At 31.0% G+C, this 12,934-nt stretch overlaps 1 protein-coding gene and 1 pseudogene across 2 annotated transcripts; one reads left to right on the forward strand and one right to left on the reverse strand.

Moving 5' to 3' along the window:
- Window positions 1-2,036: 2,036 nt before the first annotated feature.
- Srrm1 (Serine-arginine repetitive matrix 1) lies at window positions 2,037-11,482 on the forward strand. The gene is made up of 8 exons (XM_076397826.1): window positions 2,037-2,369; window positions 2,624-2,713; window positions 2,768-2,890; window positions 2,944-3,114; window positions 3,220-3,719; window positions 4,726-5,142; window positions 9,577-9,804; window positions 9,858-11,482. The coding sequence occupies exons 1-8, from the start codon at window positions 2,355-2,357 to the stop codon at window positions 11,200-11,202; spliced, it is 2,889 nt and encodes a 962-aa protein (XP_076253941.1). The 5' UTR covers window positions 2,037-2,354; the 3' UTR covers window positions 11,203-11,482.
- A 276-nt stretch (window positions 11,483-11,758) lies between these two features.
- LOC143192464 (uncharacterized) lies at window positions 11,759-12,732 on the reverse strand (annotated as a pseudogene). Its single transcript, XR_013004782.1, has 5 exons — window positions 12,572-12,732; window positions 12,355-12,490; window positions 12,108-12,299; window positions 11,946-12,051; window positions 11,759-11,892 (listed from the first exon to the last, which is right to left on the reverse strand). The product of XR_013004782.1 is annotated as an uncharacterized LOC143192464 (transcript).
- Window positions 12,733-12,934: the final 202 nt, after the last annotated feature.

Raw genomic sequence — 12,934 nt, forward strand, 5'->3', positions numbered from 1 at the left:
TATTGTGTTTAGTATGTTGATTTATAATATAAAGTTTTTGGCTAATGTATATATTATGTGTTGATTTATTGTGGTACAATTTTAATTCTCAATTAAACAAAGTTCATAAATAATAATTTTAAAATTTAATGGGGCTTTATTATGACTAGAATGTGATCTTGTATATTTACGTTTTTAAAATTTTTCGGCATATATTCCAAATATCTGATAAATCAGATTTTATCAATTTAATTAAAGTTAAATGATTTTTTAATATATTGCTGAGTATAGATAAGCTGAATAGAAGAAGAATTATATACAGAAAATATACATACTTAGAATGCGATGCCCCTGTATAAGGCCGTGACCAAATTATGCTCTGCCACGGCACTAAGTCAGGCAAAGCGGTTTTATTTGATACGGGTGGGGGGCGAGGTTAAAAAATAAGAATACAATTTATTTATATTACAGAGGGAAATTAAAAAATACAATTGTAATAAAATATTTTATTTAAATACTAGTTAACATTGGTTTAAAAGACATTGTGAAAATACATAGAACAACATGCAATATAACAACTGATAACGTATTTTAATTGTACGTTAATTATTGTTCTAAATATTATAACATAAAATATATATTAAATCTTTTATAGGTATAGATTTTAGAGGACCATCGCTAAATATGTAACATAATGGTTGTTTCCATTGTTTAAAAACTCCCTTGACCATGAAAACAATAACATAATCGCACAGATTGGTTTTCCTACTCCTTCACCCAAATCATGTAGACCAATAATTTTATCTTCCATGGCGCTGTATGCAAGGCCTGAAAAAAGGAAAAGTAGTTCAATAATTTTTCTCACTCTTAAGTATGATATGAAAAAAACACTTACCTAAATCTAGGTACATTTCATCAAATATGAGATGGCTGTTTGATCCACTACAGCTAGTTTCTTAACTGAAAGACTTAACGAATGGAATATTGCAGTGTCAACTACTGCTGGAAACTTGATGGTAAGGAGAATATTTTTGATAGTAGCTTGTAAGCCCGAGCGCTACATTTTAGTAAGCTCAAAGCCAATATCTTATCATCCAGGGTGAACCTTCTTGTTTTTGGCTTTTGAAGTTGCATAGGGGCTTGTGGGAAAATAAAAATGTACGTAATTGCGTTAACTTATTGGAAACTGCATCTTTGTTAAACAGTGGTCTACCACATTTGGGTCTATAATCTGATGGTTTAAAATGCAAAGAGCAAAACCTTATGTGCATATATAAATACTGCTGAGAGAGCCGCTTAAGTTTCTCACTGTTTACTTTCTCAAGCCATTTCTGGCTTAAAGCAAAAGTTTTGGGAAAATGGTGTATTGTGTTAGAACCTTCACATTCTGGAACAGAACACTTTTGTTTAGTTTTCACATTTAAATCAATCATTTTTACAGGAATTGCTGAAAAAAATGTTAAAATATTAGTAATAATATAACAATAATAATTATTTTAAATCTGAATGAACACCCAAAATATTGAGAATTCTATGTATTTTTGAAATAGGCACACAGTATTTCAATGTTTTCCAAATGAACGCTAAATCGAAAACATAAAACACAGAGGAATTCTCAATATTTTCTGATCGGAAAAGAAAGATTTCAATGTTTTGTAAACACTATAGGCATAGAAAAACCTACAGGTCATATTTTAATGATTTTTGTAATTGAAACATAGAAAAAATTGAATTGAAATCAAAATAAAGAAATCTGTAGTTTTTTATCGGCGGCCCTCTGGCGGTGTGGCAGTACACTGAGAACATGATTACGGGTGTGCCCATTTAAGTTTCCATTCTATATTTCAATGTTTTGCGATTATATGTTCATATAATTCTCGGTATATTCCCATACTTCTATAAGTAAGTAAATTTGTTAGAAAATTTCTATTGTATCAAGTTTTTTACTAGGCAACACGTTACACTGCATGTAAAATGTATGCAATATGTTATACAGATGTCATATAATTAGGAAATTTAGCTTTACTAAGGTGGCACTTCTGTGGTTAGACAGTTCGTGGTTCTGTTATTCTGAAACTGTCTACGTATACAGTTTATCTTTGTTCAAGGCATTTGTAAAAGTAGTGTAACCTATCATATCATTTAATTTTCAAGCGTCCATTATCTGGCTGTTGGTGCTTGGAATGCTGCGTGTTTCTCATTTTGCGCCATTTTGTGTCTGTTTTTTGATTTCTTTAAGTGAATAATTCTGTGAATATGTATTAATTTTTCGGTGTAGTGACTTAAGCATGTGAGATCATTAATTAATCTATATTTAAGTGCGTATTTTATAACATAAAGAATACCGGCATTTATTATTTCTTTTACTCAACTGCATGATTATGTACACGGTAAGTTCAACTAACATTATAATTATAAAATAATATATATTGGTAACTAGTTCTATAAATAATGAGTAAATACTATTATTGGGTTTCTTAAAGTGCCCTAAATTAAACCAAACTATCATTAAAATAGCAATGAAAATTTTATTACTGATTAAAGCTTATATAAATCACGTTTTTATTTATAATTTCAAAATATTTTGATTAAGAAAAAATGTAATAGATATGTAAGAGATCAAAGGAAAATTTGTATTTTTTAGGGAACGACAACAGAACAGGATAATCGCTTTAGCGATAAAGAGAAGAAACTCTTAAAACAAATGAAGTTCAGCGATTGTTTAAGCCAAAGGGTAATTTTTTATCATTTATTTATTTTAGGGTTATTATATGTTGTCTATTTTCAGGTTGATATGTCTAAAATTAAACTTGATGTAATTAAACCATGGATTCAAGACAAACTTACAGAAATTTTGAAAATTGATGACGATGTAATTGTCGACTTTGTATATAATCAGTTAGAAGAGAAGGTAATAATTCAGAATGATCATTATTATTTAATATTCAATGTAATTTTACTTAGTATCCTGACCCAAAGAAGATTCAAATAAACTTGACAGGATTTTTACAAGGAAAAAATGCTAGGGAATTTATGGCTGAATTGTGGGCTTTACTTATCTCAGCACAGGAAAATCCAACTGGTATACCAGATTCATTAATAGATTTGAAGAGAGAAGAATTAGCTTTAAAGAAGGTACATTAGGAAACTTGTAGATTATGGGCTTATTGATATTAAGTGATTTATTAAGTGTTAAGAATTATTAGAGCTTTTATTTCAAATACATCACCTTGATACTAGGAAAAGGACGAACGCGAAAGAGAAACTAAGGAACGGGAGCGGGAGAAGGATAGAGATAGGGACAAGTCCGATAAGGAGAAGAAGTATCGAGATCGAGACCGTTCCAAGTCCAGACGCTCCAGATCTCGTTCAAGAGGACGCAAGAGATCATCGAGTAGGCAGAGGAGGATCAGTAAAAGCAAGGATCGACAATCTAGGAGCAAGGACCGACGTTCCAGGAGTAAGGACCGTAACTCCCGCAGTAAAGAATCAAGAAGCCGGGATCAAAAATCGAGAAGCAAGGATAGGAGATCAATGAGTTGGGATGAAAACAGGAAGGTCCGCAGTCGTAAATCGTCAAGCAGGGATCCGAAATCACGAAGCCGCAGTAAGAGTTCCAGGAGCCGGTCTCGATCGTTGAAGACTAGAACTTCAAGAAACGGCAATGCCAGTCCTAATATTTGTGAGAATGGATCAGAAGAGCCAAAATCTGATGGGGTTACTCCTGCGTCCAAACCAAAGTATGTATAAGATTAGATTATTATATGTATGACATTTTTATATATAGTTTTCAGAATAACAGGTAAGAATTTTTTAAGTTAATCAAGTTATCTGATTGTTAATTTCTGTTTTTAATTCGCTATCATAATATATATTTTTATAATTAATTAAAACTTACACAACTGCTACAATTTATTTCAAAATATAATTTGTAATGTTACATTACTTTGACCTTATATAATGTTGGTCTGCAAAAATGTTTTATTTACTCTTTTGTGTATTTAAATTCATGGTAACATATTAGATGCACTCAAATTTAATTTTGATGTTCATATACAAATTACAATAAGTTAAACATATCAAAAAGGCTAAAAAGTTCATACTATAACTGTAAGGCAAATCTTTGAGATTTTAATTTTTTATTATTGTTAATACAATTTTAGTTTTAAGGTGAATTGGACAATAAAAGTTGGAATGCATTCCTTCTGATCGGTTTTCGTTGTTTTTCTCTATAGAATATGTCATACATGTTCATTTGATATAACATTAAGATTTTTGGGGAACAAAACTAAGTAAAAATACAATAAATAAAATATGTTCAAGAACATTAAATGAATATGAATGAATTTTGAATGCTGAGATATGATTGAATATGACAGAGTGTTCAAATATTCTTATTCTTATTTCTTGGTAAATCCGTGCATTATCATTAACAAATGTCGTTTCAAGCCAACCTCTTAAATTGTCTGTGCTTTTGGAAGTCAATTTTACGTCGCTTTATAGTTAAGTTAATAAACGGTCGCGAGATATATTACGCATGGTTATTTGAATGCAAAAACAAAACATTCTACCATCTAAACATTTTAACATTTGGTAAATTCGGTGCCTTAAATTCTTCTTGTTCGTAATGTGTTTTTTTCGAAGAAAGGTTTCTTTGCATACCTGAGTAATTAGAGAGCATTTATCATTTTAGTCTATTAGCATTTTCGTAAATATTGAGGTGATAAAGAGTTTATGTTCTTCTAGTGATGCACCAACAGGTCAGTCGATTTCCAAACTCCAAGCAAAGCTGATGTCGCTTGCGGATCACACCCGATCTTCGAGGTCACGTTCAAGATCCAGGAGCCAAAGCAAGTCCAGAACGTCCAGCCCCACTTCATTTAAGGGAAAGTCCAGATCTCCATCGAAGTCCAAATCTAAGGACAACAAACATTCTCGTTCCAGTTCCAGAGAGTCCAAAGATAATTTGGAATTGAGGAAGAAGGGAGACAGCGTTCAGAAGAAGCGTCACTACAGGTCGAACAAGGACAGCAGCGACAGTGAGTCGGAGGGAAGAAAGAAGCGTTCCAGGTCGCGCAAACGCAGCAGGGATCCTAGTCCCAGAAGGAGGAGTTTGTCGCGCTCCAAACGGTCTGCTAGCAGAAAACGAAGTGCATCCAGAAGGTGCGGTAACGTTTCCTGTCATTTATTAGCTTTGGCGGTTATTAATTTACCGTCTACATTCTAAATATATGGGAAACCATCCACTTATATATAGAGAGTGTATTAAATTGTAATTAATATTAATTATGATTTACTACATTCCCTTTTATGATGAAAATTACACGTGAAAGGACGCTCCACTAGTGCATTTTATAACATTATGCTAATATATCATGCTTTCAACTAAAAATTATCAATTCACTAATTGATTATAATGTAGTGTAATAACATCCAATGATTCAAACAATAATTGGCATGTTTTACGCTAACAGCCATTTTTATAAAGGTAAGTAATGCATTTCAAAAAGTGGAGCAACCTCTATATTAATTTAAAACAAAGTATCTTAAATAAAATATAAGCATATTCAGATAAAATATTTCAAAAAATCAACTAATACATCTTTCCAGTTTAATACTTTGACTTCTAAATAACATGTTTTATGAAAAACAATTTTAATGCGTTTTTAAGTAATTTTAGTGGTAATTTTTAAACCTACTTGAAATTATTTAGTTTATTAAAACCATAATATAGTATCAAGCAATAATAAACATTGATTTGTCGAAAGTTTTAATGTGCATAGTGATGAAAACACACTTTTGCTTTGGTTAATATGTTTCAAGAATAAAATATGGCGGCTTGTTGGATCCACCGAGGCGCTAACATTACTGCGGATCTGTTCATATTTTAATCTAAAAAAAATTATATAAAAACTTCATGAATTAATGATTTCCATCTGAAAAAACGTGGTCTGTGGTCCTAACTTTTTTCCGGCAGCTAATGATAGTAACCTTGTGATGATTCCTTGTGAGTATTTTCATAGTTAAAGTTGCTATGGCCTTTTGTTTAAGCTTTAATATTCTCAAACTCCAAAACCCTACAGTTGAACAATTAAACTACTTCTTTGTTTGATTGTAGTACAGCGTGAACAATAACTTTCTATTCAGATTCCAGCGAACTAGGTTAAGGTATCTTTCCTCAAGTTAAAAGTTTTCACTCCGTTGGTTCACGTGGAGGTACTTTTTTTAAAGAATTTCCAAATTCTGTGTTACAAATTCCGATAGACATAAACAAAAAGTGACGACTTGTTGGATCCACCGAGGCCACAAAAGTGCTGCCGATCTGTTAGTCTCTTAATATAAATAAAGACATAAAACACTAAAAACAAATAGTGTATTGTATAGTTATCTAATATATGTCAAATACTTAATAGAGTTTAAAAATGTGTTTGTCATTCTGATACGCATTTTAATTTTATATCAGTTATTGCATTTTGTCTGCCAATAGCATTAGTACATTTCTGTAATTTATCATACTCTATTATCAACATTTATAGTACAATATAAATGCTATAAGCAATTTATTTTTAAAATTCGTCAAATATCAATAAAAGTTTGCTTATTTATGTTTAAACTTATGCATGCTTTATATTTTATTGGTACCAAAACGACAAATGGAGAAATTGCGCGGTTCAAAGTGCATTTAATTAAATGCTTTATCCAGAGCTATCAAATTAGGATTTTATGTTCTTAAAAATACCAATTTGATTACTTGCTGATCTTACATACTTGTAATGTAGTCAAAATTATGAAGGATATAAGATAAGGAAAACAACTAGCAAAGGTATATATTTTGTCTAGCAGAAGGTACAACATATTTGGGAACTAAGTCTTGTGTCAGAGGACCGCAAACTTCCTTCCTCGATCAGGATAACCTAGTCGAGGACTCATCATTGACAGACTGGCTCTTGAAGCAAAAGCAAGCCGCATTAAGCCATCAGGCTGTGGCGATTCTTTATTGACCATATTAGGTATGTATATATTTACATATCCAGCATTGTTTTAATTTACAAAATACTGTGATCAAAAGATAGTAATGTAATAATTAATAATAGTAATAGTTGAAGGTATAGTTTTAAAATAATAGGATGTTAAAGAGGATTGTAAATACTATTCCAGAAATGTAATTCAGTAACTATGTTTAATCCTGGACATAAATTAGTGCAAATATATTGAAAGCGTTTAATTTCAAGTTTTACTATTTTTTGATCACACCGGTAATACAGAATTTGGCTTGTATACAATTAATGTTAAGAATCAATCCATATTCTGGTGTATAGTAATTCGTTTGTTCATAAATTGACAGAAAAATTCAGTTATTTTATATGAATTAAGATTTCATCCATATAAGCATTTATAATGTAATAAATGTATTTTGAATGAATATTTTTTATCTTCAACATCCATATTATTTATTTAATAGTGCAAGATATCTCAAAAGAAAGCTTATATTTGGTCGATTAGTTCTATCGAAAAATTATTTAATCTAGAACAAGTCTAGAATAATATCGACCTAAGTATCGATATTTGCTCGTTGGTTAACAGGTAACCCATGTGCTCTCCATTAGTAGAATTAAGCTGAAATGTACATTTAAATCAAATATCTAACCGACATCCTGGAATTTTAGTTCTTGTACCAATTTAATTTTTTAGTTTTGTACAAAATGCGATGTGCTATCTATGCACATTTGTTATTAAAAGTTCCAGATTTTGGTTTTTAAAATGTTATACCAGTTTTTTCTTTTTTTTGTCCGTTTTCGAATGAATGGAAAGCATGTCGCATTAATTAACTTGTTAAAACCGAATCTTTACGCAGTACTACAGATACTACGTACGCTTTTGGTTAAACAAATATGCATATTCTTTTGAGACATGTTGCATTTAGCATTTTCGGCTTCATTTATAATATTTTTTTGCAAAAAGCTCGTGGGAGGGAAAAGTGTCATTGAACTTCAAGGAGCAATGCGTTTCCACAAGGAAAAATCGACAATCTATCTGCAGTACTACATGTTTTTTAAAATTAGAAATAGTAATTTTTCTATCAAAATATTAACCGACTGTTTCGATTTCGATATAGCATCCTTATGGTTGTCGTGAGCTGACTGACTTGCAACATCGTCAAACAGCAGATGATCACGATTCTGTCAACGATCTAATCATCGCACGGACCTGTGGGTGCTATGAAGTTTAATTTTGAATAGTTCAGAGTAAGTTATTTATTTACTTATTATTAAGAACTGTTGGAGACGTACCTAACTGAATATAATTTTAATTCAACGTTTCTGTACAACGTCATTTTGGTGTAAGTAAAAACTAGTATTGTGTATAGAGTTTTTTTGTTAAGCAGGTTTTGTTTTCCGGTGGATATTTTTTGCAAACAAACATGGTGAACATTTAGTAACCATAGGATTTGTTGAAATTATTACTTGGTAGGTTAAACCCTTTTAACCAACTTCAACAGATGTAAAATTGAACATTTTTGCTGGTGAAGTTATAACAGTTTTCAATATAGTACTGTTTGTTCTTTAAAACGTTGATCCTTTAGTAAAAATTATGAAATATATAGATAGCAATTGTGTAAAAATCTAAACTGAAATATTTTAATTTTAGGTACCCCAGCTGTGTGAACGAACGTCGTAGTTATTAATATTAACAATTCTATTAGTGTACATTTTTTAATGAAATATTGAAATTTAGTATAAATGTTATATTTTTACATTTATATAACATTCTATTAATTGTGTTTTGGATAAAATATTTGTTAATAGGTAATGTTTAATTTTAAATGAGCATAACAACTGTAATATTATTGGATTGTTACATAATTTCGTACTTGTATACACACACGAACGACTTGCACGGATCTTATTTATGTTTCGTCAAAATACTCTGCAACTGGCGTTGTCAGTTTTTCAACAAATATGCAAGGAAAATGGGGTAAACGTACTGAAAAGCATAGCGTTTTTTAAAAGAACCATTATAATTGACAGTCTATTTTGTCAATTATCATCTTTTTAAAGGATAATACACCATAACTTTTTAAACCGTGACGATTTTAATTGTTTCTTTTACGTATATGGTTTTTGAGTTTTCGAATGTTAAAGAAATGTTGTAAGTTTAGCGGTCTAACTTATAAATGATCTATATAAGTAATTAAACTGATTTATCTTAAACATATATATTATGGAACAATCCAATGATTGTAATAATGTCATACGCTTCAAATAAATTTTGCTTGTCTGCGTTAAATATTGATTATTATAAATTAGTAACATTTTTTATTATTTTTTAATTTTGAATTTAGATGTATAACTGACGTTTAAACTATATTTTACTTCTGTGTAATTATTGTTTTATTTCAAATTTGCAGGATTTTATTGTGTTTGTGAGTCTCGTATAAGGGATTCCTTAGGGCTGCATACATAATTTAATAGACATTTAAGACATTTGCACTTTCCCGCACATTTTCTCCATTTGACGAACTTGTTTATTGTATTATGATATTTTCCTGATGTCATAAATTTAGATACATTTTATTTATCGCCTTTGGTTTTCTAGACGTAGCTTATCTAAACGACGGAGTGTTAGTCGTCGTAGGACCAGTTTATCAAGAGGACGCAGAAGTATTTCTAGGCGAAGAAGCCCATCCAGGCGTAGAAGTCCTCGTAGAAGGAGTTACAGTCGCAGGAGAAGCATAAGCAGATCTAGAAGATTAAGAAATAGTCGCGGAAGACGAAGTCCAAGAAGGCGAAGTCGTAGTATCAGTCGTAGACGTAGTAGAGACAGGTAAGTAACTTGGTAATATTTTATTATTTATAAGACATTTATTTTATTTAAAGGAGGATCAGACGAAGTAGGAGCCGAAACAGGCCTTATAGACGGTCTCCCATAAGAAGGAGATCTAGATCGAGAGATAGACGATCTCGTTCACGCAGAAGATCAAGGGACAGGGGAAGCTTAAGGCGTCGATCGTCCATAAGAGATAGGTCGAGAGATAAGCAGCGTAAAGCGAGCCCTAGTCCCCAAAAACGAGATGATAGGAAAGGAAACGATGTTAGAGTTCGAAAAACGTCCAGTCCGAGAAAATTAGAAGAGAAACGTCGAGACGAAGTTGTGTCTAATGAGATTGAAGAAGCTAAAAAGCGCGATGTAAATAAATTTGAAATCAGCATAGAAGAAAAGAAGAAAATTGTACTGGAATGTCATTCTGGAAGTGAATTGAAACCTAAAGAAAAGGAAAGAAAAAGGAGCAAATCAAGAAGTGTAAGTCCACAAAGAGCTTTTCCAATACCTCCATATGGACCTCCGCGTTACTCAAGGAGTCTGTCTCGAACTCCTTCGCCGTTTATTAAAGCTAATGAATTTCCTCCGAAAGGAAAATTGAGCATTAGTAGCGATGATAAAAAGAAGTCACAAAAAGAAAAACTTGACGCAAAACAGAAAAAACGAGTCAAAAAAATTTCCCGTTCTGAATCTGATTCAAATACAAGTGATTCTGACAGTGATAATAGGGAGAAAGAGAAGAAGCGCAAGTTGAAGAAGCGTAAAACACGGAAACGTGATTCTAGTTCTAGTGATAGCGATGATGATGATAATTCGTCAAAAAGTAAGAAATTTAGCGCTAGTAGCGTTGAAATTGTAAGCAAAACTAAAAAACTCAAAGAGAAGAAAAAAGAACGCGACAGTAGCGAGGAGAAAAAGTTGAAAAAGCGTCACGTAAGTTCGGAATCAGAGGACGAGAAGAAGGTTAAAAAGAAACGTTCGGTGAGTTCAGATAAAGGGAAAAAATCAAAGAGAAACGATTCTAGTGATAGTGATGTACCTAAGAAAAGTAAGAAGAAAAGAGATAGCTCAGATGAGTCAGACAAAGAAAGGTCCAAAAAAACAAAGAAGGAATCGTCATCTGATAGTGATGAGGAAAATCCTAAGAAACATAAACATCGTAAAAGAAATAAATCTGGTAGCGATTCTGACGATGAAGTAGAGTCAAAGAAACGTAAGAAAGATAAAAAACACAAGAAAAAGAAGAAACACTCAAAGAAGCATAAAAAACACAAAAAGAAGAAGGCTGAAAGTGATGAGTCAGACAGTGAAGTTGATATGGTAGTTGAAGATGAAAAAAAGTTAAGAGAAAAGGCATTAAAATCGATGAAGAGACAAAACTCTAGTGATAAATCTGATTGATAAGTTATAAAATTATATTGGTAATATTCTGATCAAGATATTTAAATCAGAGTTTCACGTTGCTGTTGGTTTAAATCAATTGTGTTTATTAGTTTTGTGGTGTCATAAAAATAAAAATAGTGGACTTTAATATAGAATGGTTATATTTTTTCCTTTTTACCTTCATGATGTTGGAGATAGATTGATGTACACCGCATATTTTAATCGGTAAAACTTGAAAAAATATTTTTTGTAGTATTTAAAATATTACAGTTTATAATCCATTAAATTTTTTTTCACATTTTTGTTTTTATTTAACGAAACGAAAATTTCTATTATCTAATAAATGACAAAGATTGATGGTTCTAATTATACAGTTGAAGTAACACCAGGACTAGTATTGTTTTCATTTAGGAAAATAATTCAAATTATAGGTAGTTATATTGCAAATATTTTATTAACGGTTATATTAGTTTTATTTAGAATTGTCTAATTCAGTTTGGTTTGTATGTTTTCGTACTCTCTTATCAGCTCCTTTATTTCGGTTTTATTAGCATTTAGAATTGAATTAATAAAACTCTCAGCGATCGGACTAATAATGTTGCTTATTTGTGTTTGGTAAGTATTTATAAAGGGGACTAGATTGTCGTTTAAGGCGTCTGTAACGATTTCGCTGAATTCAGCATTGTGTAATAAACCAGTTAGTTCAAACTAAAAAAAAACATTTTATATTATGTTACCATTGGCTTATATAAGGAACGTACCACTCCACTATCCAGACCAAGTACAATAGTTGTATTACTAAAAGAAATTCCATCGGATATGTCAACGTGTCCTTCGATATCAACATTAATATTGTCCAATTTAGCACTAGAAATGTAATACATTAAATTTCTTTGACCACCTTATGACAATTAGGAATCTACCTTACTAAACCAGCACCATAAAGTGGAACAAGATTTAACAACAGCAAATCAGTGTCATAGTTTATATTCAGTTGAATTTCAGGTATATTGAGAGTTATGTTTGTGCTTAAGGTAAAAATATTAGTGTTTATAGATGTTGCCACCAACCCAGTTATACCTTCTAATACCAAACTAGAGATATCTAAATAGCCACTGAAAGGTTTATCAGATTATCATAATATACTTTCTCAGGTGTTAATTTTCTTACTTTAGGTTATCGTCTGTCATATTTAGATTTATATCGCTTACTGTAATGGGGTCATCTAATCCATCAATAATGCTGTTTAAAGTATTGTTAATTAAAGCATCAATTATTCCTTGTAATTTTTGGTTATCGCCTTTCACTGAAACCAAGTAATAACTTTAGCCAATAATATATCTTTGATCTCGCACTCAATATTAATTTTTATAAAAGTCGATCTTACCTTGGGGCAGTGAATACACTGCACTAACAGTTACCGAAGCAATTAAAAGATATTTTAATATAGAAGTCATTTTGTCTGAGAATTTTTGGATGTTCTAATTTGAAAATATATAAAGAAATGAATTGAAATAACAATCTAGCTCATTTATATAAAATAATTTTTGATAACATCAAAGAAAAAGCTAACTACTTGAGATAAAGAGTACGAACATTTATTCTATTATTTCGATTTAATATATTAACCCAGATAAGGCATTTTTATATAATGTATAGTGAAATACAAGTATTTATTTTTAAATATCAGGACCTTTAGTTATCGTTTATTGTATTTTTATATATTTCAGTTGTGTCAACATAAAAATGG

Source organism: Rhynchophorus ferrugineus, unplaced genomic scaffold, assembly GCF_030347505.1.
Source record: "Rhynchophorus ferrugineus isolate W39M unplaced genomic scaffold, kcgeb_rfMv2 rfM3, whole genome shotgun sequence".
Taxonomy (NCBI): domain Eukaryota; kingdom Metazoa; phylum Arthropoda; class Insecta; order Coleoptera; family Curculionidae; genus Rhynchophorus; species Rhynchophorus ferrugineus.